This window comes from Myxine glutinosa, chromosome 4 (assembly GCF_964187855.1).
Source record: "Myxine glutinosa chromosome 4, kmMyxGlut1.1, whole genome shotgun sequence".
Lineage (NCBI taxonomy): Eukaryota > Metazoa > Chordata > Myxini > Myxiniformes > Myxinidae > Myxine > Myxine glutinosa.
The window spans coordinates 94055724-94080283 of NC_136264.1; the positions used below are offsets into that span (position 1 = coordinate 94055724).

General features: G+C 45.6%; 2 protein-coding genes and 1 long non-coding RNA gene across 13 annotated transcripts in view; 2 read left to right on the plus strand and 1 right to left on the minus strand.

Annotated features, from left to right (window-relative positions):
* LOC137424991 (serine/threonine-protein kinase B-raf) overlaps positions 1-2503 on the plus strand; it is a 48154-nt gene extending 45651 nt beyond the window's left edge. For both annotated transcript variants that reach the window (XR_013623109.1, XM_068112947.2), the window contains one exon: positions 1-2503. Coding sequence is in view for 1 of the 2 variants with exons in the window: in XM_068112947.2 (XP_067969048.2) it covers positions 1-201 (201 nt within the window). In the remaining variant the exon portion in view is untranslated.
* LOC144891782 (uncharacterized) overlaps positions 1710-24560 on the minus strand; it is a 27849-nt gene continuing 4998 nt past the window's right edge. The window contains exon 2 of the long non-coding RNA XR_013623112.1: positions 1710-1841. This is a non-coding gene — a long non-coding RNA (uncharacterized LOC144891782). The remainder of the gene's footprint in view (positions 1842-24560) is intronic.
* CDPF1 (cysteine rich DPF motif domain containing 1) overlaps positions 5250-24560 on the plus strand; it is a 68146-nt gene continuing 48835 nt past the window's right edge. For 8 of the 10 annotated variants that reach the window (XR_010984019.2, XR_010984020.2, XR_010984023.2 and 5 more), the window contains exon 1: positions 5267-5527. Coding sequence is in view for 3 of the 10 variants with exons in the window: in XM_068112969.2 (XP_067969070.2) it covers positions 5400-5527 (128 nt within the window). In the remaining 7 variants the exon portion in view is untranslated. Of the gene's footprint in view, positions 5528-24560 lie in introns of all 10 variants that reach the window. The other 2 variants (XR_013623111.1, XM_068112968.2) reach the window with 2 other exon arrangements.

Below are 24560 nucleotides of genomic sequence, written 5' to 3' on the forward strand. Positions count from 1 at the left end.
ATCCTCGCATCCATTGAAGCCTTGGCGCGGTCACTGCCCAAGATCCACCGCAGTGCTTCCGAGCCTTCTCTTGTCCGTGCCGCTCCGAACTCGGAAGACCTCAGTCTTGCCTCTCTTGTGTCACCCAAGACCCCCGTGCAGCCCAGCACCTTCATGGGTTTCCCATTCCTTCCACTCGGTGCCAGCACCACAATCTGGTAGCATTGGATGCATCCTCGACACTCCACCTTCGCCTCGACACCCCCACCCCCTCACTTCCCCCCCCCCCCCTCTACCTCTCCCCTAGTTGGTGTATTACGAGCCAACATTGAGGTTTGCCTCATATTGCAGGTTTAGTTTTCCATCTTCACCAATCCCTCTAAGGTTAGTTATATTATGGACTGAAAAAGTATATAACGGGAGTGGTGGATTTTGGTGAATATAAATTTGGGAAAATATTTTCCTGTTTTATTTTAATTTTGTGTGTTCCTTTGAAATCGATGCTGGTTTGTTGGATTATTTCCCCCCTGTCGTCATTATCCTCCTTCCCCAATCCTTCCATTTCTGACTTGTGAATCTACTGTGAGAAAACCAGCACACGTCGGAATTTGAGAGCAGGGTGCGAGGGTGGAAGACTTCTCAGTGTGACCTGGACTTTCCTTATCAATTTTGAAGTAAATCAGTTTAAGACTGGTGGATGTCTCATCAGTAGTCTGCGGATACAAACAGGTGCGAGATGTCTTTTATTTAATTGTGAATATTTTATTTTCCAAAGGTTACTTTTGATCAGTGTTGTGAATGCAGTTCCCTGGTGGGGGCAAGCCTGCATTTTACCCTCCCTCGCGCACGCGAAGCGAAGGGTGGGGTCGAGCAATTGGTTCACTTTGTCTGTCTACACACGCCAGTCTACGACCGAGGAATTATTTAATTTAAATTCGATGTTATATTGAAGACTGTAGAACACGAACTTGTAGTTTACCAGTACTTTGGCTCTGAATTTGGTAAATTGTACGGAATCTCGTCGCGACCGCACATGCTCAGAGAGGAGTGAGATGATATTTTTACTCTGTCTGTCTGTCTGTCTGTCTGTCTGGCAGTCAAACAAAATGAAAAATAATTCCAAACAGGAAACTTAGTGTTTTTAGGAACGTCATGTCGGGCGCAAGCAACAGGCATGTTTGAGTGTAAAAGACGCTGCATCATCGGCGGTAAACTTCCATAAAAAGGTTTTTTTTTTTCTACAGCATTTCAAACCTTTATTTTATTTTGATTAAATTATACACGTACTTGAACACTGTAGAATACAAATCGCCTTGTTCGCATTTCAAAAAACCTCCGGTTTAGCAATACTTCAACAAACTAGAACGGCACTCAGTAGAGAGCATAGCTCCGCCAGGTGAACAGTTTACGTTTTGTATTCCACTGATGGGCCGTATCTTGATCCAGACCTGAACCAAAATCTAATCGGCTTGTTCTTGTCACCTAACCGACTCGTCCACCAAGTTTTGTCATAACTCGTCCATAACTTTTTGAGCCATCCTGCTATATATCGTTTTTGGCCCTATCTCTCGATGGTGAAGAATCACTTAAATTCTTCTATCGAGATCCAGATCTTCACCAAAAACTAATCGATTTGTCCTTGTCACACTCACAACCTGTCCACCAAGTTTCGTCCAAATCCGTCCACAACGCTTTGAGATATCCTGCTATATGTTGATTTTAGCCCTATCTCTCAATGGTGAAGAATCACTTAAAAATTCTAGTCGCCGGATCCGAATCCAGATCTTCACCAAAATCTAATCATTTCGTCCGTGTCACATATACTACCTCTCTGCCAAATTTCGTCCGAATCAGTCCACAACCTTTTTGAGGTGTCTTGTTCACAGACAGACAGACAGACAGGGGTGAAAACATAACCTCCATCCACCTTTGGTGGTGGAGGTAAATATTACACCTTCTCGACCAATCAAATTTGTCGTTTGCGCTCTCGGAATTGGGGAATGTTGAGATTCCAACAAAATCGCGACCCTTAGGAAATATAGATCATGCTCGGAAATGCAAAACAAGTTAAAAACCAGCCTTCCCATGTCATTTTCCTCAAGACTGTGCGTGTTAAGGTGTTCTATGAACTCGAGTTCTAATAAACGTTTTTGTAAAATGCGAGGAAACTCCCATCGAGCCGCATTTTACATTTCCAAAGTGTGACAAATGATATGCAAGGAAACTTGGATGCAGAAAAAGACCACTCGGTCCCGCACACGTGTTGTATTCCAATGTAAGGTTGTACATTTGTGTATATTGCTTGTGGGGTGTTGGGTTAGGAGGGGAGGTTGGGGGACACAAAGGTAGGGCTGCTTGCCAAGGAGAAACATCTTGTTCTCACTGCCGGAAGGGCTCTCCTCTCCTCGTAGCTGACGATTTGTAAATGTTTATTTTCTGTAAAATGAATCTGTATGATAAGCATCAGTTGTGAATATTCGATACTTATGACTGCACTTGAAATAAACCAGAAATGATGTATTAAGTACTGATTTTGTGGTTGAGTTGGTAAAGCATTGCCCTCACCGATTAGGGTTTGATCCCGACATGGCTGCTTAACGGAAAAAAAATGTACTCTACTCCTTTCGATTCGAGTGGCGGCCTATCCAGGATCGGTCCTCGGCCAGAGAAACGATATCGACCTGATGTGAGTGTTCCAAATCTCTGCTCGGAGTACTACTTTCTTGTACGGCATATGGCTGAAGGGTGTTGGTGTGCTGCTGATGCAGTGCCCCTTTTAGGTTGAAACAGAAATTGGTAATTGATACAGGGTGTTGGAGATAGTTAGCCTACTCTTTGTGAAGGACACTGTGGGATCTTTAATGTCCACTAATTCTGGTTGCCTGCTGTGGGGCAACAGGGTTGTTGTACACCCCCATAAAGGTCGGAATAAGGTGTGTTTTGAACTACATGAATCACATCCCTGTATTGTAACCATAAAGTCATTTCAGCCAGCAGCCATGTTTGGTGGCCCGGTATGGATGAAAACCTCGAGAGCTATGTTCATCACTGTTCAGTATGTCAGGCTACCGCCCACAACGCACATGGGATACCGCTTCGCCGACTCGGTAAGAAGGCCTTGATGCAAAGCCCCGGAGAAAACGACCATCATTTCCCTCAACAACACAACATGGATATTAGCATGCCCCTTAATATAAGATTACTGGTACATGTACAACTACTTGCTAAACAACTCTGAATGGCAGGCTCAGCATAGAGAGTATCATTGCAACTGGCCAACTATCCCTTTGCACTGTTTGTGAACAATAGTAAGGTAATTGAGGTTTGTGGCGCTTGGGGATTATTCCGCCCTGTATACGTGTACACCAATAACACAGAAAAACTACAACGACACTTGGCAGAGAGCCCTCCACCAGACTGCCAAGTTTATATATTTTTTAGCCCATCAGATCAGAGGCTAGATCTGGATCCGGACATGTACAAAATCGAATTGGCTTGTTCTTGTCACTTACCCAACTCATCCATCGAGTTACCTCCAACACCGAAGGTGGATTGAGGTAATGTTTTTGAGTGTGGAAGGGGGCCTGATATTTTGCGGAACAGAGAGGCAGGGTGGCTTGAGATTTGGCAGACCCGAGTGGAAGGGAGGGGGGGGGGGGGTGGAGTCTGAGATTTGGTGGACCTGAGTGGAAGGGAGGGGGGGGTGGAGTCTGAGATTTGGCGGACCTGAGTGGAAGGGTGGCTTGAAATTTGGCGGACCCAAGCCTGAGATTTAGCGGACCTGAGAAAGGGGGCCTGACATTTGGCAGACCCTAGTGGAAGGGGGCTTGAGATTTGGCGGACCCAAGCCTGATATTTGGCGGAACAGAGAGGCAGGGTGGCTTGAGATTTGGCGGACCCGAGTGGAAGGGAGGGAGGGGGGTGGAGTCTGAGATTTGGTGGACCCGAGTGGAAGGGAGGGGGGGGTGGAGTCTGAGATTTGGCGGACCTGAGTGGAAGGGTGGCTTGAAATTTGGCGGACCCAAGCCTGAGATTTAGCGGACCTGAGAAAGGGGGCCTGACATTTGGCAGACCCTAGTGGAAGGGGGCTTGAGATTTGCCGGACCCTAGTGGAAGGGGGCCTGAGATTTGGCAGATCCGAGTGGAAGGGGGCTTGAGATTTGGCAGACCTGAGTGGAAGGGTGGCTTGACATTTGGTGGACCCAAGCCTGAGATTTAGCGGACACTAGTGGAAGGGGGCCTGACATTTGAAAGACACTGGTGGAAGGGGGCCTGAGATTGCGCAGACACTAGTGGAAGGGGGCCTGACATTTGAAAGACACTGGTGGAAGGGGGCCTGAGATTGCGCAGACACTAGTGGAAGGGGGCCTGAGATTTGGTGGAGCCAAGTGGAAGGAGGGTCTGAGAAAGATGAGGACCGGTGGTGATGATACACACACACACACACACACACATACACACATATATGTACGCGCGCACGGACACACGCACACACTTGCAAAACCCCGTCGCGTGGAGACGGTCTAATAACATGCAGACACATGAATCATACGCACGTCGTACGATGTTAATTTGATTGCAACCCATCGAAAAAGAAAGATGCGAAAATTCAATATCAGGATAAAAGGAATGTAATCATGAAATATGCCGAAAAACGAATTGGAATGAACCAAACGCATTTGGGAATGGCAGGTGCGTCATCATGAATGGATGTAAATGAAATTGAATGTACAACTTTGGAACTGAAGAAGAAATCTTAGTACGAGCAGAACTGCGTGAATTCTTGAATGCGTGTTCATCAACATTGAGCAGACATTTCTTTTGAAATCGGCAGAGAAAATCTATAATAGCTCATGGCGTTGAGGTTCCTTGTTTGGGAATAATATTACAGTATTATTATTCCCTCTCGGGATCGGGTTCGAACTGCCGACCTAAGAGTTAGAGCAGAAGAACCATTCATCTGCCACCGTAACGTGGATTCTGATTCTATCAGTAAAATGACGTTACATGAAAATATTTATGAGAATTGTTTATACTCCCATCTCCCTCTTTTCTTTTCGCCTCTTTCTACCGTATTGCTTCATAGCTTCCTTTCTCGTGTGGAGGTCGACGATTGTGAGGTGTAGCAGCCGCAGCTTGTTGGCGATATAAAGATTTGCCCATTTTAAAATTGATATTTTTGGGGGATTTTGACATACATGGTGGTTCTGCATTCATGATTCTGTCAAATTTCACGAAACACCTGAAAAATCTGATGTTTTGACTTCAAAGGATCGAACAAAAATTCATTCAGCCGGCGAAGGAAAATGAAAAAAAAAGAAAAGGAGAAAGGCCTGTGTAAGAATTGTTAATGTTGGAAGGGGTTGTTTGTGTCCGGTAGTTGGTAAGTATCCTCAGTGACGTGGATTCGTTTTCTGGGCATGGAGAACCGGCCGGAGAGGAAAGGGACCTCCCAACTCCAAGGAGGCACGTTCGAGTGTGCCCTATGCACTTTGGACGCCCCGTACGATTATTTCGGAAAGAAACCTCCTTACGCGCGAAGCATACGGTGAGTTAACCCTTCCCGACCGTAAAAAGGTCGTTGGAGCAGTGTTTACTTTGCGTCCGACTGTTAATTGTTATCCAACTACCCTACTCGCTACTGTCAGTGTCAGTGCATTGCCTGCACTCGTTCCCATGCTGTCATAACTGGAACCCTGCCGAGTGGTTGGGATTGTTCCGATTTGGTGTTTCAATTCCTATCACGCGTCATCCTTACCATATATATATATCCCTAACTTCCGGTTAGTGCACCCTTCGCGACAACAGTCACGTGATTGGATACGTTGAAAACAAACCACAAAAGGGCACGTGTAACACCTTACTTCCGGTAGTCTCGCCCTCACCGATACATGTGTGTGCATTGCTCTCTAAGTTGCAGGCGAGGTGACATGATACAGATTTTCCAGGTCATAAAAGGGCTGGGCCACACCAACCTCCACCACTTCTTCACTCCTGCAACTATCAACTCCATCAGAAGTCATCCCACGAAGGTGTTCCAGTCCAGGTCTTGGCTACTATCCCACAAAGGTGTTCCAGTCCAGGTCTCGGCTACGATCCCACGAAGGTGTTCCAGTCCAGGTATTGGCTACTATCCCACGAAGGTGTTCCAGTCCAGGTATTGGCTACTATCCCACAAAGGTGTTCCAGTCCAGGTATTGGCTACTATCCCACAAAGGTGTTCCAGTCCAGGTGTAGGCTACTATCCCACAATGGTGTTCCAGTCCAGGTGTAGGCTACTATCCCACGAAGGTGTTCCAGTCCAGGTATTGGCTACTATCCCACAAAGGTGTTCCAGTCCAGGTGTAGGCTACTATCCCACAAAGGTGTTCCAGCCCAGGTGTAGGCTATTATCCCACAAAGGTGTTTCAGCCCAGGTGTAGGCTATTGTCCCATAAAGGTGTTCCAGTCCAGGTGGAGGCTACTATCCCACAAAGGTGTTTCAGCCCAGATGTTGGCTACTATCCCACAAAGGTGTTTCAGCCCAGGTGTTGGCTACTATCCCACAAAGGTGTTCCAGCCCAGGTGTTGGCTACTATCCCACAAAGATGTTCCAGCCCAGGTGTAGGCTACTATTCCACAAAGGTGTTCCAGTCCAGGTGTAGGCTACTATCCCACAAAGGTGTTCCAGCCCAGGTGTAGGCTACTATCCCACAAAGGTGTTTCAGCCGAGGTGTAGGCTACTATCCCACAAAGATGCTCCAGCCCAGGTGTTGGCTACTATCCCACAAAGGTGTTCCAGTCCAGGTGTAGGCTACTATCCCACAAAGGTGTTCCAGCCCAGGTGTAGGCTACTATCCCACAAAGGTGTTCCAGTCCAGGTGTAGGCTACTATCCCACAAAGATGCTCCAGCCCAGGTGTTGGCTACTATCCCACAAAGGTGTTCCAGTCCAGGTGTAGGCTACTATCCCACAAAGGTGTTCCAGCCCAGGTGTAGGCTACTATCCCACAAAGGTGTTCCAGTCCAGGTGTAGGCTACTATCCCACAAAGATGTTCCAGCCCAGGTGTGGGCTATTATCCCACAAAGGTGTTCCAGTCCAGGTGTAGGCTACTATCCCACAAAGGTGTTCCAGCCCAGGTGTAGGCTATTATCCCACAAAGGTGTTTCAGCTCAGGTGTAGGCTACTATCCCACAAAGATGTTCCAGCCCAGGTGTTGGCTACTATCCCACAAAGGTGTTCCAGCCCAGGTGTTGGCTGCTATCCCACAAAGGTGTTCCAGCCCAGGTGTAGGCGACTATCCCACAAAGATGTTCCAGCCCAGGTGTAGGCTATTATCCCACAAAGGTGTTCTAGTCCAGGTGTAGGCTACTATCCCAAAAAGGTGTTCCAGCCCAGGTGTAGGCTATTATCCCACAAAGGTGTTTCAGCTCAGGTGTAGGCTACTATCCCACAAAGATGTTCCAGCCCAGGTGTTGGCGACTATCCCACAAAGGTGTTCCAGCCCAGGTGTTGGCTACTATCCCACAAAGGTGTTCCAGCCCAGGTGTAGGCTATTATCCCACAAAGGTGTTTCAGCTCAGGTGTAGGCTACTATCCCACAAAGGTGTTCTTGCCTAGGTGTAGGCTACTATCCCACAAAGGTGTTCCAGCCCAGGTGTTGGCTACTATCCCACAAAGATGTTCCAGCCCAGGTGTTGGCTGCTATCCCACAAAGGTGTTCCAGCCCAGGTTTAGGCTACTATCCCACAAAGGTGTTCCAGCCCAGGTGTAGGCTATTATCCCACAAAGATGTTCCAGCCCAGGTGTTGGGTACTATCCCACAAAGGTGTTCCAGCCCAGGTGTTGGCTACGATCCCACAAAGATGTTCCAGCCCAGGTGTTGGCGACTATCCCACAAAGGTGTTCCAGCCCAGGTGTTGGCTGCTATCCCACAAAGGTGTTCCAGCCCAGGTGTAGGCTATTATCCCACAAAGGTGTTTCAGCTCAGGTGTAGGCTACTATCCCACAAAGGTGTTCTTGCCTAGGTGTAGGCTACTATCCCACAAAGGTGTTCCAGCCCAGGTGTTGGCTACTATCCCACAAAGATGTTCCAGCCCAGGTGTTGGCTGCTATCCCACAAAGGTGTTCCAGCCCAGGTGAAGGCTATTATCCCACAAAGGTGTTCCAGTCCAGGTGTAGGCTACTATCCCACAAAGGTGTTCCAGCCCAGGTGTAGGCTATTATCCCACAAAGATGTTCCAGCCCAGGTGTTGGCTACTATCCCACAAAGGTGTTCCAGCCCAGGTGTTGGCTGCTATCCCACAAAGGTGTTCCAGCCCAGGTGTAGGCGACTATCCCACAAAGATGTTCCAGCCCAGGTGTAGGCGACTATCCCACAAAGATGTTCCAGCCCAGGTGTAGGCTATTATCCCACAAAGGTGTTCTAGTCCAGGTGTAGGCTACTATCCCACAAAGGTGTTCCAGCCCAGGTGTAGGCTATTATCCCACAAAGGTGTTTCAGCTCAGGTGTAGGCTACTATCCCACAAAGATGTTCCAGCCCAGGTGTTGGCGACTATCCCACAAAGGTGTTCCAGCCCAGGTGTTGGCTGCTATCCCACAAAGGTGTTCCAGCCCAGGTGTACGCTATTATCCCACAAAGGTGTTTCAGCTCAGGTGTAGGCTACTATCCCACAAAGGTGTTCTTGCCTAGGTGTAGGCTACTATCCCACAAAGGTGTTCCAGCCCAGGTGTTGGCTACTATCCCACAAAGATGTTCCAGCCCAGGTGTTGGCTGCTATCCCACAAAGGTGTTCCAGCCCAGGTGTGGGCTACTATCCCACAAAGGTGTTCCAGTCCAGGTGTAGGCTACTATCCCACAAAGGTGTTCCAGCCCAGGTGAAGGCTATTATCCCACAAAGGTGTTCCAGTCCAGGTGTAGGCTACTATTCCACAAAGGTGTTCCAGCCCAGGTGTAGGCTATTATCCCACAAAGATGTTCCAGCCCAGGTGTTGGCTACTATCCCACAAAGGTGTTCCAGCCCAGGTGTTGGCTACGATCCCTCAAAGATGTCCAGCCCAGGTATAGGCGACTATCCCACAAAGGTGTTCTAGCCTCGGTGTAGGCTACTATCCCACAAAGGTGTTCCAGCCCAGGTGTTGGCTACTATCCCACAAAGGTGTTCCAGCCCAGGTGTTGGCTACTATCCCACAAAGCTGTTCCAGCCCAGGTGTAGGCTATTATCCCACAAAGATGTTCCAGCCCAGGTGTAGGCTATTATCCCATAAAGGTGTTCCAGCCCAGGTGTTGGCTACTATCCCACAAAGGTGTTCCAGCCCAGGTGTAGGCTATTATCCCACAAAGATGTTCCAGCCCAGGTGTTGGCTGCTGTCCCACAAAGGTGTTCCAGCCCAGGTGTAGGCTATTATCCCATAAAGGTGTTCCAGCCTAAGTGTTAGCTACTATCCCACAAAAGTGTTCCAGCCCAGGTGTGGGCTATTGTTCCACAAAGGTGTTCTAGCCTAGGTGTAGGCTACTTCTCAGAACAGTTTCTTCAGTCAAAGAGTGATTGAGGAATGTAAGTAACACCCTCCAACTTTCCGGGTGGGATCCACATCTGTAAAAATCTTTTAAAATAACTTGGCATTAATCTTGGCATTAAGTGCCATCTTCACCTTGCACTGACTGCCAACACGCGTCCCTTCCTGGTTTAAAACCACCATGTATAAACCAACGCAAACCAACCAATAAATGGATGTGTAGACTGGGATTCACCACAAGATGTCACCCTCCTATCCCAGACATTGGTGATGATGATGATAAAGTTCTATTAAGCGCTATTTGTTTATTACATTTGCACGGATGGGGATAATTGAGGTACAGGTTGTGACGAAAGTGAGTAATAGAAGAGGAAATGACAGATAAGTGAAAGAAATCTATCTGAATAATTCCTTCATCTTATTGAGTTCCTGATTGAAATGCCTCCGGATAATTAGCTGGACACCATCCATTATTGAGGTTTCAACATTTCAATCCCATTCTCTCATTTGTGGAACTGACTTCCTGTATCTTGTCTTGCGCCGCTTCCTCCAGTCCTTAACATCAGTGTTGGCCAGTCATCTCTTACTTTCTCCCACACCATCCCGCCTTCCTCATCTTTCCTTTCTGACACTTCCATTCATGTGATGAAACTGTCCCCCTTTTCCTCTTTGATACTCTGTGAAGCTGCTGCCTTCTGTCGTTTAGCTACTCCAAGAGCCTGCAAATATGTTTCTATATGGAGTACAAAACTAATCTGAGAACTCCTTTGAACAGCAGGTCCACGACCTTTGTTGTGTCCAAAGGTCATCTTGTCAGATAGTGAGAGAGAGGGAAAAAACAGATTGACAACAGGTACGATGTCCTCCATGCCCTCTGCCATGACATTCCTCATCCTTCAGGTCCTAATCATATATGGTCATTAGTCGGCAGCCTCTTCCCTCTCTTCAGACCTTGACAAACTTGTCAAACACTTGGAATATGTATTTTAATCCTGAGAAATCCCACATACTCACTCTCTCTCTCTCTCTCTCTCTCTCTCTCTGAAAGGACTTTACAAAAGAAGTTCAAACCTTCCCAGCTACTTTTTCAACAGCCCTCTCAAAGAAGTTCAGTCACTCAAACCTTTGGGCTTCACTATGAGCAGGGATAACGCTTAGGTTTTTGGGATTTTTTTGGTGGCTCGTATGGTGAATCTGTGAGTGATTGTTTTTTTGGCGTAGCCCATAGGGCAATGTCGTCTCGAACAGCGTTTGTATGTATGTATGTCCCTTTCGCCGGCATTTTGTGGGTTTATTCCCTTTAAAATTCGTTTTCTGATGGAGATATCAGTACCCAGCGATTTTGGCCTAAACAACACAGAAATCAAGACAATGACTAAATACCAGGACCTCAAAAAATGAGGTTAAGAGAGCTTGGAAGCTGAAAGGCATAAAAATTGTACCAGTTATAATTGGAGCAACAGTAGTGATAAAGAAGAACCTCAATAAGATTTTGAAAAATCATCCCCGGGAATATTACCATAAATGAACTACAACTGCAGGCAATCCGGGGTTTGGGGACTATCCTGAAAAGAGCCCTTGGAACAAAACTCTGAAAAAGTTGAACAGCTTGGTCATGAATCGTGATCCCTTACCGAAGCGGAGGTGGATACTTTGGGTCCTGGGAGGACTCCGTACCACTGCCTGAAACCCGCAAATGGAGACAACAACCAATGGCACACACACTCTGGGGTGTCATGCATTACATACTGGAGCAGTTTACCGGAATCGTCCTTGCTCGTGGTGCAAAACCAGAGCTTTCATTACCCCTTTATTATATTCGCGTGTCACATACTGGAGGGGTTTCCTTGAATCACTGAGTTGAGAGCCTGAAGGATTTATTTAATGTGGTCGAGGTGCAGCACAGGCATGATGGGCAAAATGGCCTTACTAAGTTATTTTTAAAGATTTATTGGTCTCGTATCGAAGTGGTCACACACTTCATTGCGACCAACAGATATTTTTTGTACTTGTGTGCAGCAGAATCGTGTCTTTACTTCACACAATGTAAAGACAGCACTTCGGTATATTCCATGAAGTTCATTAGAGAGAATGGTGATGGAAAAATCCACAATGGATGCTATTTCCGTATTTATCGACATAGATAGACATTCTCCTGCCTGCAGATATTTGATCGCGGTAACGCGCTTGCAAGATTTTGTACCGACCAACTTCAACAAAAATACCAACTTCAATAACAAGAAGACGTCATGCGGAGCACGATACTTGCAAAATCCGCCCCCCACCCCCAAGAAAAAAAATTCCATCGATACAGCAAATTGTCCATTTCATCTTGATCAAAGCTCGGGTCAATAGGAAGAAAAGTGACGATTTTTCAGATGAAAATTGATGATTTTGGAAGGTTGACCTTGAGTTGACCTTTGACCTTTTGACCTCAAAAATAGTTAGTTTCCCTATTTAGTGACAATGTGCAAATGCTGTTCAATTTTCAAGTCAATCGGCTGAAAGTTGAGGATTTTTGAAACTTGGCCTATGTTGACCTTTTGGCCTATGTTGACCTCAAAAATACTTGGTGGTTGAATTCAGTGACCAGATATGTAAGTCCTCTTCAAATTTCAAGTCAATTGGATGAAAATTGAGGATTTTAGAAATTTGGCCTATGTTGACCTTTTGGCCTATGCTGACCTCAAAAATACTTGGTGGTTGAATTCAGTCACCAGATATGCAAGTCCTCTTCAAATTTCAAGTCAATTGGATGAAAATTGAGGATTTTAGAAATTTGGCCTATGTTGACCTTTTGGCCTATGCTGACCTCAAAACTACTTTGTGGTTGAATTCAGTGACCAGATATGCAAGTCCTCTTCAAATTTCAAGTTAATTGAATGAAAATTGAGGATTTTATTAATTTGGCCTATGTTGACCTTTTGGCCTATGTTGACCTCAAAACTACTTGGTGGTTGAATTCAGTGACCAGATATGCAAGTCCTCTTCAAATTTCAAGTTAATTGAATGAAAATTGGGGATTTTATTAATTTGGCCTATGTTGACCTTTTGGCCTATGTTGACCTCAAAACTACTTGGTGGTTGAATTCAGTGACCAGATATGCAAGTCCTCTTCAAATTTCAAGTCAATCAGATGAAAATTGAGGATTTTAGAAATTTAGCAAAGTTGGTGACCTTTGGCCTATTGACCCCAAAAACAATAGGCTTCTTGCTTTTGACCAACTCTACCATTTGGTGAAGTTTCGTGAAGATCGGTTGAAAATTGTGACCTGTAGGCCGGTGACAAACAGACAAACAGACAGACAGACAGATAGACAGAACCACAAACGCAACCGACCAATATACTTGAAAAATCTTCGATTTTGCAAGTAATAAAAACTACGATGGGAGTTGTTTACATAATTGTGGTCATGATACGTTGGCATTGCTCTCCATCCGGATGAAATGGGTTGAGAAACGAATCGGCATATCTGAATAGCACCTCAATTCCTATTAATCGCAGCATGCTTTCCTGATGACAAAAATACAGAAATCCCGTATGGGTCGTTACAACAAAACGGATTGCCGTGCCATACAGTAGTTTCACCCATGTGAATGTAAAGTGTTTATGCTCAACAGAAGTTTTTTTTTTTTTTCGTGAATATAATTATTTTGAAAGTGGAAATTTTCAGTGGTAACCCAGGCCACCTAGTATGGAGGTTTTGGTGGCCCGACAGTTTTTGGTGGCCTTTGGCACCAGGGCCACCGCTTATTTCGAACCCTGATCAGCCATGATTGTTTTTGGGAAAACCGCATTTCAAAGTTTGCCTCCAAAGCCAGCTGCCAACTGGGCATCCTCCATCATGCAAAGTCCTGTGTTGCGCTATTTCGGTGCCTCGCAACTGATCACTGATTAACGGCTGAGTGTAGCCGATGAGGCGCACGACATCGTCTTTTATAGGGTGCTGGTCGCTGTACCCATTCAATCCTTTAACGGATGTGCCAAATTGCAAAAGCGATCACGACCACCCAAATTCACCCCGGGACCATGTATTTAATTATAATGGTCACCACAAGGGATGGGAATTCAAAGAAGTATTAACAATAATGATGCAAATGACCCCTTACCCACTACTGATACCATGTCAATTGTCCACGAACCAATGAAGGATCAGGCGATTCCTTAATTATATATCTTGAAAGCCTTCAATCATTCCATGAGAGATGGACCAGAGTCGGACAAGGTAGGAAATACGCGAGCTGTGTCTGCATGGCACAGCGGGAAACGATGTAGGTTGCAGCCTAGGTGTGTCCTTGCATCTGTCCAGTCAGCACGCAGCCTTGGGCTTGTGAGAAGAAGGGAGGTGTGGCTGGGTGTGGGCATGGCTCCAGCACAGCATCTCTGCAGAATTGACTTAGCCTTCCACAGAGTGGTTCCTGGACATCTCCTCTATTCCTTCTGGCTGCGCACACATTTATAGTTTCTGCCCATCCTCCCCACTCAAACCCCGTCCCCCTCCCCCTCCACCACCCCCACTTTATATAGTGACGTACCATGCTCCTCCCCTCTCACTCACCATTGGCTCGAAGTCCAGTTTGGGGGTGGAGCAAACCCTTTCCTGACCTGCACCTAGATGGTACTGGTGATATGGGCCCAGTTAGGATGATGGGGTTGGCTTTTTCCGCCTAAACTGTGGGCTGATAGCCGACCCAGACACTAAAAAGAACATAAAAGACAGATTCCAGATTGTAGAACATTGAATAAGTGTTCAAAGAGATGGCGCTTTTTTAGACACACACATATAGGGACGGTTGACGTGTCTATCTACAGTCATGTGAAAAAGTAAGTACACCCCAAGTAAAGTTTTGACTTTTTCAACATATTTCAACATGCAGCTATTTGCTCTTCATTTCAACAATATTGATCGATAAAGGTGATATAATATAACAAGTATCATGAAACATTTATGAACATGAACATGAAATATAACAAACATGAACGGCTCGGTTCGGTTCGGTTGCGAGAGTACGCTGGCGTTGCATATTCGCCGCTTCTCCGACTGGATGGATGTACAGGGTCTGCTTCTACTTTTCTGACCTGACATCTCACACCTGTCCTGCCTTTTCACACCCGCACGTGCCGCGTGTTCTCCGGCTGGATAACGGAATCTGCTTTTGATGGTACGGAATACGGAATCGAAAGGCCCGCTCCCGTTGTTTGTGGCCGTGGCCTTGTTTGCCGGTGGCCTTGTGGTCTTGGTGGCCTTGTGGCCTTGTTTGCCGCTGTGGTCTTGATTAGCGGCTGCAGTCGTTTGCCGCTGCGTTTGCCGCTTTGCCTCCTCGACCTTGGCCTCGTACTCGTCCCTTCGCTCCTGCCTGGCATGGCTCTGAAGTACTCCGCCGCAAGGCTTCTTCTGCTCAATACCCGCTCCACCCCATCATGCATCTCTGCCATCAAATCAAATGGACTCCTCCGACGACCCAGGTACATTCACCGTGGCTCCGGTCGCAAGTTTGTTTATTTGCAATCAGGTCACTCCATCCCCGTCCTCTGGTCGGCTCAGCGCACTCTCACTCTTCGTCCCAGCGCACCTGGTCACAGCAACCCACACGATCGCACCTCCTGCCTACGAACCCTGGCTAAATCACCTGAATTCATCCCTGCTGTTCAAAACAACATCAAGCTCACCCTGTTCAACACCCGGTCCCTCAACAATAAATGCCTCATCCTGAACGAATACATCCTGGATAACAAACTGGACTTTCTCTGTCTCACCGAAACCTGGCAACAACCTCTGGACTACTACACACTCAACCTCACCACACCCAATGGATATTCCTACGTCAATAAACCACGCTCGGAGGGCCGAGGTGGTGGAATTGCCGTTATCCACCGTCAAGACATCAAGACCAACCTCATCTCCATCTCATCTGCTCCATCATTTGAACACCTGGCTTTAAAACTCTCTGGTCACACGCAGTCAGTCATGGCTGTCGTCTACCGCCCTCCCAAACCACACCCATCATTCCTGTCTGACTTCTCCTACTTTCTGACCCAGCTATGTTCCCTCTCCCCCTCAATCCTCCTCCTTGGTGATTTCAATATCCACATGGACTCCACTGACTCCACAATAACCACTGACTTCACTGATTTACTCACCTGCTTTAACCTCACTCAACATGTCGACTTTCCTACCCATATCCGTGGTCACATTTTGGACCTTGTCTGCTCCACTGGATTAAATTTGCACCATCTCTATGGCTCCGACCTCACCCTCTCTGACCACTTAGCCATCACTCTGACCATCAACATCCCCGCCCCAACACCAAGGCATTATCGCACAATCAACTTCCGTAAGCTAAACGCTCTTTCACCTACCTCATTCTCATCCACCCTCTCTGAAAAAATGTCCACTTCTCCCTTCATTGACCTCCACACCCCTTCCGACCTCACTGACTACTACAACCACACTCTCTCCTCCTGCCTTGACCAGCTTGCGCCTGTAAAAACCAAAACAGTTTCTTTCACCCATTCTGCTCCCTGGTTTACCCCTGAACTCCACCTGATGAAAACTCGTGCTCGCCAACTTGAAAGACTCCGCAATAAAACGGGTCTCACAGTTCACTCCCAAGCCTACAAGGACCACATACAACACTACAAAGATGCCCTCTCCCGCGCCCGCTCTGCCTACTACTCTCAAATTATCCACTCTGGCTCCGGAAACCCAAAAGCACTCTTCTCGACAATAAACAAACTCCTCCGCCCCCTGAACACCACCACCCAGTCATTCACAGTAGACAACTGCATCTCCTTCCTCTCTTTCTTCCAACGCAAAATTGACAACATCTACAACAGCTTGACCACCGCCGCACCCGCTCCCCCTCCAACCACCTGCCCCCCCTTGTCCTGCCATCCCCTGTCTCGGTTCTCCCCAATCTCTCCTACTGACCTCTCTGAACTCCTCATAGGAATGAAAACTGCCACCTGCACTCTTGACCCCATCCCCTCCAGCTTTGTCAAAGCCTCCCTCCCTGCTCTCTCTCCACTTATCATTGCAACAATAAACTCCTCCCTGTCTACAGGCATCGTCCCACCTTCCCTCAAAATTGCTGCTGTTACCCCCATTCTAAAAAAACCTGGTCTAAACCCTGACACCCTAAACAACTTCAGACCCATCTCCAACCTACCCTTTCTGTCAAAAGTTTTGGAACGCGCTGTAGCCACTCAACTCAAACATCATCTCTCTGCCAATAACCTGTATGAAACATTCCAATCCGGATTCCGCTCCAACCACAGTACTGAAACTGCTCTCCTCAAAATCACCAACGACCTTCTCCTCTCCTCTGACGCTGGCAACCTCAACATTCTCGTCCTCCTCGACCTCAGCGCTGCCTTTGACACCATCGATCACACTATCCTCCTCACCCGACTTGAATCCACCTTTAACGTCACCGGCACTGCCCTCTCTTGGATTAAATCATACCTCTCTGACAGATGCCAGTTCATCTCCATCAATAACTGCAAATCCCCCACTGCTCCCCTCCCCCAAGGTGTCCCCCAAGGTTCAGTTCTTGGCCCCCTCCTCTTCATCCTTTACCTGTCCCCGCTCGGTCACTTAATCCGCCGTCATGGTCTCCAATTCCACTGCTTCGCCGATGACATCCAGCTTTTCATCTCCACCAAGTCCGTCTCCACCGACACCCACTCTATCCTGACAAACTGCATCACTGAAATAAAATCCTGGCTTCAAATCAACTTCCTCAAGCTTAACTGTGATAAATCTGAAATAATCATCATTGGCCCAAAAACGCTCACAAAATCCACCCATAACTTTGCCCTCAACATCGACGGTATCCCAGTATCCACCTCCCCTCACATCCGGAATCTTGGCGTCATCTTTGACCAAACCCTTTCCTTCGACAAATACACTAAACAGATCACAAAGTCAGCCTTCTTTCACCTGAAAAACATTGCCCGTCTCCGCTCATCCCTCTCCTCCACGGCTGCAGAAACCCTCATCCACGCCTTCATCACCTCCCGTCTGGACTATTGCAATAGCCTCCTCTATGGTTCACCCTCAAAAATCACCAATAAACTCCAATACATTCAGAACTCCGCTGCCCGTCTACTCACTCATTCCCGGACCCGTGACCACATCACCCCCGTCCTTTACAAGCTTCACTGGCTCCCCATCCCCCAGAGAATCCAGTACAAAATCCTCCTCTTGACATACAAAGCCCTCCATAACCTGGCCCCATCCTACCTGGCTGACCTCCTCTCCAGACACACTCCCACCCGCAACCTCCGCTCTGCTGGTACCAACCTCCTGACCCCCTCCATCCGGACCAAATTCAGATCCTGGGGGGACAGGGCCTTCTCCATCGCTGCTCCCACCCTCTGGAACTCACTACCTCACACCATCAGAGACTCCTCCTCACTCACCACATTCAAAACATCACTAAAGACCCACCTGTTCAACGCTGCATTCAACATTCAACCCACAGCATTTAACCCCTGACTATCTCTTCTCCTTCTCCCTCCTTTTGCTTTAAATATTTCCCTATTGATTCTTGTCTTTTTGCAATTGTTGTTTTCATGTATTGTTATGCATTATGTTTGCCACTCTGTCAAAGCGCCTTTGGGCTTCTGGAAAAGCGCTATACAAAATAAATGAATTATTATTATTATTATTATTATTTACATTTTGTCGTCCATTGTATAATTTAAATAAACAGAAATGCAAATTTTGCATGTGGAAAAAGTAAGTACACCCTTGGCTCTATTAGGTGGTATTGCCCCCTTTGGCAGAAACAACCTCAAGTAGGCGTTTCTTATAACTGTCTACCAATCTCTGACATCGACTGGGAGAAATTTTTGCCCACTCCTCCATGCAGAATTCTTTCAGCTGTGCGGTGTTTGAGGGGTTTCTTGCATGCACAGCTCGTTTCAAATCCCCCCACATCTCGATGGGATTTAGATCCGGGCTTTGACTTGGCCATTCCAGAACCCTCCATTTCTTTCTTTTCAGCCATTCCTTGGTGGATTTACTGGTATGTTTAGGGTCATTGTCATGTTGCAAGGTCCGCCTTCGGTTGAGCTTCAACTTTCCGACAGATGGCCTCACATTATCCTCAAGCACCCTCTGGTACAATGAAGAATTCATAGTGGATTATATGATGGTGAGCTGCCCAGGCCCTGATGCAGCAAAGCTGCCCCAAACCATAATATTTCCACCACCATGCTTTACAGTTGGTATCAGGTTCTCTTGGTCAAATGCTGTCTTTGGTTTTCACCAAACATGTCTTCTGGTACTGTGGCCAAATAGCTCTACCTTTGACTCATCTGTCTCGAGCACATTGTTCCAGAAGTGCTTGTCTTTGCCTCGGTGCTCATTGGCAAACTTTAGTCTTGCCCTGATGTTCTTTCTGGACAGCAAAGGTTTCCTCCTGGCACACCTCCCATGTAGATCAAATTTGTGCAGCCTCTTTCTAATGGTAGACTCGTGCACTTTGACATCAACAGTGGCAAGAGCTACCTGTAGGTCCCGTGATGACATTCTGGGGTTCTTAGAGACTTCTTTCAGCATCTTGCGGTCTGCTCTCGGGCTGAACTTGCTGGGGCGGCCTGGCCTGAACACGTTGGCAGTTGTTTGGAATCTTCTCCACTTGTCGATGATCTTCCGGACAGTCGAATGATTGATTTCAAATTGTTTGGAGATCTTTTTAAATGCCTTCCCAGACTCGTAGACATCTATAACCTTCTTTCTGAAGGCCTCAGAGAGCTCTTTTGATATACTACTGTGTTCAAAAAGTATCCGACCTTTATTTTTCGTGCGTAAAAAAAAACAGAAGCTAGGGAGGCGTTGATTGGTGCACGTATGTAGGCGATCCTAATGCGCAGGCGTGAATTTTTTCCCACCTGCAGAAGCTGTCATTCGACGGCAGACCGCCTGAGTCTGAGTGAGGACATGTAAGTGAGCGCCGTCGGATTTTCGTTTTTGACAAAATGACAGAAAAACTTGAACAACGCTACTGCATCAAATTTTGTGTAAAGCTTGGCAATTCCCAAGTGGAAACGATCCGCAAGATTCAACACCGTTCATTCCATTATGAAGGAGGATTTGGGCTTCAGGAGAATCTCAGCGAAGTTCGTACCAAAGCTGCTAACGATTGAGCAGAAGCAACTCCGTTTGGAGATCGCACAGGACATGCTGGAGACTGTGAACAGCGATCCCAGCTTCCTCAACACAGTGATCACTGGCGGAGTCCTGGGTTTATGGGTACGACCCAGAAACCAAGTTGCAGTTTTGATGCAAGTTTGATGAAACACAAAATTTGATGCAGTAGCGTTGTTCAGGTTTTTCCGTCATTTTGTCAAAAACGAAAATCCGACGGCGCTCACTTACATGTCCTCACTAATCGGCGGTCTGCCGTCGAATGACAGCTTCTGCAGGTGGGAAAAAATTCACGCGTGCGCATTAGCATCGCCTACATACGTGCACCAATCAACGCCTCCCTAGCTTCTTTTTTTTTACGCACGAAAAATAAAGGTCGGATACTTTTTGAACACACTACGTAGGCATGGTGACGCTGCCCACTTCAACAACAAAGAGCAAACCAAACTAAATTTCTGAGGTTTAAATTAGTCAGGTTCCTCCAAGATCCTCTCTAACAATGTTCTAATCATTTGCACCTGAGCTGGTGCACCTGATTCTAATTTTAGGTATTTGAAGTAGTGATAAATGTAGTGGTGTACTTACTTTTTCCACATGCGAAATTTGCATTTATGTTTATTTAAATCATACAATGGACTACAAAATGTAAATGTTTCATGATATTTGTTATATTATATCACCTTTATCTATCAATATTGTTGAAATGAAGATCAAATAGCTGTATGTTGAAATATGTTGAAAAAGTCAAAACTTTACATGGGGTGTACTTACTTTTTCACGTGACTGTATGCATAAAGTGACACATGTCTCATATCACGATTAAATTAGCTTATGCTTACTCTATGACCTACAGGTCCGAGTCCAAGCTGTCCAAGTCCTGCGGTCTGAGTCCTGGGCTGAACATGTATATTGGAAAGTGGCAAAAAAACAAATTTATTTGTGTTATGTACTATGTAACTGAAGACAATTAAATATTAAAACTGACAAAGTGTAACTTGTTACTTGCATCAAGATTTTATTCCATATTATGGAGCTCTTGCTGTATGTAGTTTGCTCATTATTTTTGGACTGCAAACTTTGTTATAGCATATACGAATCTTGTCCAGAAAATACTGTAGTAAAAATTTGCATTCATTGCAAACTGTCAAAGTTGTGAAAGTCCAAAACAGCATCACACAAACATAGCTCAAATTGTAGACGTAAATAATTCAAAGACAATGATTTTAAGTCTGTAAGACTTTCATAAAATATTACCTACAACTTCGGCAGTTATGCTACTTTTCAAGTTTTAAAATGTTATTATCATATTATCTATATCTAAACAATTTCAATGAACTAATGTGCAAAGCGAAGAGTTAGAGGCTGTGAAGAATTAATTGTTTTTTCAAAACATGTCAATTAACATCTAACTTGTTGATATATTGATGTCCAAATAATCGTCTTTGTCCTGTTTACAAGTATAACGATGTAAAGTATGTCATCATCTTTATTAAACATTTTTTTTTTCAACATAGTTTAAGAAAGATCTCTTACGGAAGTGTATCAGTCGATGATTTGTTCCCAGTTTATTTTTACACTCCAAAACCTCATTCTTATTACTACATGGAAAATGTACCTTATTTTTGTGTAGCACTTAAAACTAAAGGGTGGATAGTGTTTTGAGTTAAGCCATTTAGTGTTTCGGTTTAAAGTGATTGAGCGAATCGTTAAAAGTGCTCTTTGAAAGAACAGAATATGTTTTGGATCACGCACCATTACACAAAGGTAAGATGTTCGCGTTATCTCTGAAAATATGAGGCCATAGTTACTGTACACATGGGTTCTTGCTGATGTACACTAAAAATTTTACTGTGCACTTTTTATTTATACTGTACCCTAAAAGTATTTTTTTAAATTAAACACGAAATTTTGCTGGACTCGAGCCACAATCGGGCTGAGTCTGAGTTATTGGCATTCAGAGTCAAAGTCCGAGTCCTGAAGAGCTGAGTGTGAGTCTGAGTCCCCCAAAAAGTGGACTTGAGTCCTACATAACTGATTTACAGTACCATGGATATAACTAAATTATGCTAAGCAATGTTATCCCCTATAAGTCATTTCCACAACAATGTCTTTGTGTGGTTTTTGCAGCTCTCCCTCCCCATCTCCACTCTCACCCCCAAATTAGTTATTCCAACCTTAACTTAGTAAAAATAGCAAAAATAGAAATTTCAAAGGTGTCTAATGACCAGTGAGGGAACTTGAAACCAAAAGTGTTTCAAAAAATTTGAAAGACTGGTCCCTAAGGTTCTTACAGCAAGTAATACTGTACCAACATTTTAGGACCTGCATCCCCTACAGGGTAAAAAGAAGGCCGCATTCCAGTGAATTGGGAACTGAGTACCCTCGTCGGTCTATACAAGGGGAAAGGTGACCCTCTGGACTGTGGCTCGTATCGAGCGATAAAGTTATTGGAGCATGGAATGAAGGTATTGGAAAGGGTGTTGGAGAGGAGGATAAGGAAGAAAGTGAAGATTGACGAAATGCAGTTTGGATTTATGCCAGGAAGAGGAACGACAGACGTGCTTTTTATTGTGAGGCAGTTGCAGGAGAAGTACATGGAGAAGAGGAAGAAGTTGTTTCTTGGGTTTGTTGATCTGGAGAAAGCATTCGATAGGGTTCCACATGAAGTAGTGACATGGGCATTGAGGAAGTTAGGAGTGGAGGAATGGATGATCAGAGTAGTGATGGCAATGTACAAAAGAGCGCGCACAGCTGTAAGGATGAAGGACGGGAACAGTGGTGAGTTTGAGGTGAAGGTGGGAGTGCATCAGGGGTTGGTACTAAGTCCACTACTATTTGTAGCTGTGATGGAGGTGCTGGCTCGGAACGTAAAGGAGGGTTTACCATGGGAGTTGTTGTATGCAGATGATCTGGTGTTGATTGGGGAGAGTATGGATGGACTGAAAAAGAAGATGAACAAGTGGAAGGAATGTATGGAGACAAAAGGTCTGAAGGTGAATATCGGAAAAATGAAGGTGATGGCAAGTGGTAAAGCATGTGGTGAGGTGGAAAGAACTGGGAAGTGGCCGTGTGCTGTGTGCAGGAAGGGTGTCGGAGTGAATTCCATTCAATGTACAATGTGCGCTGAGTGGGTTCATCAAAAATGTAGTGGTTTGAGAGGGTCATTAACCAGTGTGGCAGCTACATTCAAGTGTAAGGTGTGCACAGAGGGTGCTGCAGATGGAGGAAATGTTGAGTTGGATCTTGGAGACGGCGTGAAGCTGGAAGGTGTGAAAACATTTTGTTACCTAGGAGACATGCTGAATGGAGAAGGTGGATCAGACTCGGCAACGGTTGCTCAGGTGAGATGTGCATGGAAGAAGTTTCGGGAACTGAGTGGCGTGCTGACGAGGAGGGGAGTGTCGTTGAAGCTGAAGGGAAAGGTGTTTGCTGCATGTGTGAGAAGTGTTATGATTTATGGGAGCGAGACATGGGTAATGAACGTAGAGCAGCAACGAAGGCTGGAAAGGGTGGAAATGCGAATGGTTCGGTGGATGTGCGAAGTATCGTTGAGAGAGAGGAAGACAAATGATGAATTGCGAAAGATGATGGGAATAGAGCCTGTGATGGATGCTGTGAAGAGAAACAGGTTGAGATGGTTTGGTCATGTGTTGAGGAAGGATTAAAGTGACTGGTTGAGAAGAGTGATGGAAATGAATGTAGAAGGAAGTAGAGGATGGGGAAGACCGAGAAAGACTTGGCTAAAGATGGTCGAAGAAGAAATTCGGGCATGGGGGTTAACAAGGGGAGATGCAGAAAATAGGGCAAAATGGAGAACATTGTCATGGGGACCGCAAGGCTAACCCCCGCTCTTGCAGGGAAAATGGCCTTAAAATGCCTGCTGTTGTTGTATCCCCTACACTACTACAGGATAAATGGTTGGGCTGAAGTTCAAATAAAGCTCATCGCTTACTCTTTACCTGGAAAATTACCAAAAGTGAGATAAGGCTCCTTTTTTTCTTTTTTTTCTCGAAAGCCCTATTCATTGAGTTGAACGAGGTGCTACACGTAATGGTAGTATCTAATTCGAGGCCAGGGTGATTTTTTTTTTTTTTTTTTTTTTGGTCAAGGCCACTGTTTCACTTTTGGTTGACTTTTACCAGAGCGCAGGTCGAAGTGGAAATTAAAATAATAATAATAATAATAATAATAATGGCTATCATGTTTTTAACTCTGAAAATCCCAGGTGAATTTTTCTAGCGAAATCTGAGAGGGTCGGGCAACAACTGGGTGAGTTAGTAAGGAATGACCCTGGTGTAGTCCATGCACTGCATATAGTTGTTAGCTTTAAAAAGAAACATTTTCTTCCATCAGAATCGGGGTTTTCTTTTATTTGTGGAGTGCTTTGTGCTATCCATGCTTTTCCTGTAACTTCTGTTGCCATCATTGAATCATCAAGCCAATGAGACGGATTCAAAAGATTATACCTCTGTAGCCCACGAGAGGGCAGTATTGATTTCTTACAAGTGGCGGCCACTTGGAGGACGTAAGTTGGTGTGCGGTTTACCTTGCATCTGCCCTTTAAAATCCACCTTTGCTTGAGTGTAGATCTAACAAGTAGCTTTTTCTATGCCTTTCTGAGATCCATGCATATTCCAGATAATTAAAGAAAGGATTGTAAAAATAATGAATTAAGATCTTCCGTTGCCATCATTTTGTTGAGTGGGTGATGATGTAATGGGAGCATTGCTCCCATCGACATGGCAAATCCTCTTTGAAGTAACATTTGTTACCCATGTGTAAGTAACTGAAGTTGGTTTGGAGTAACAGAGGATACAAATTGCATCAGTTTGTTAAGAAGCAATAATAATCTTGCTTTCAGGACGTAGGTGAGTAGCATCTAATGCCATTTATCCATTGAATCCACTGAATTTGACCAGGAGTT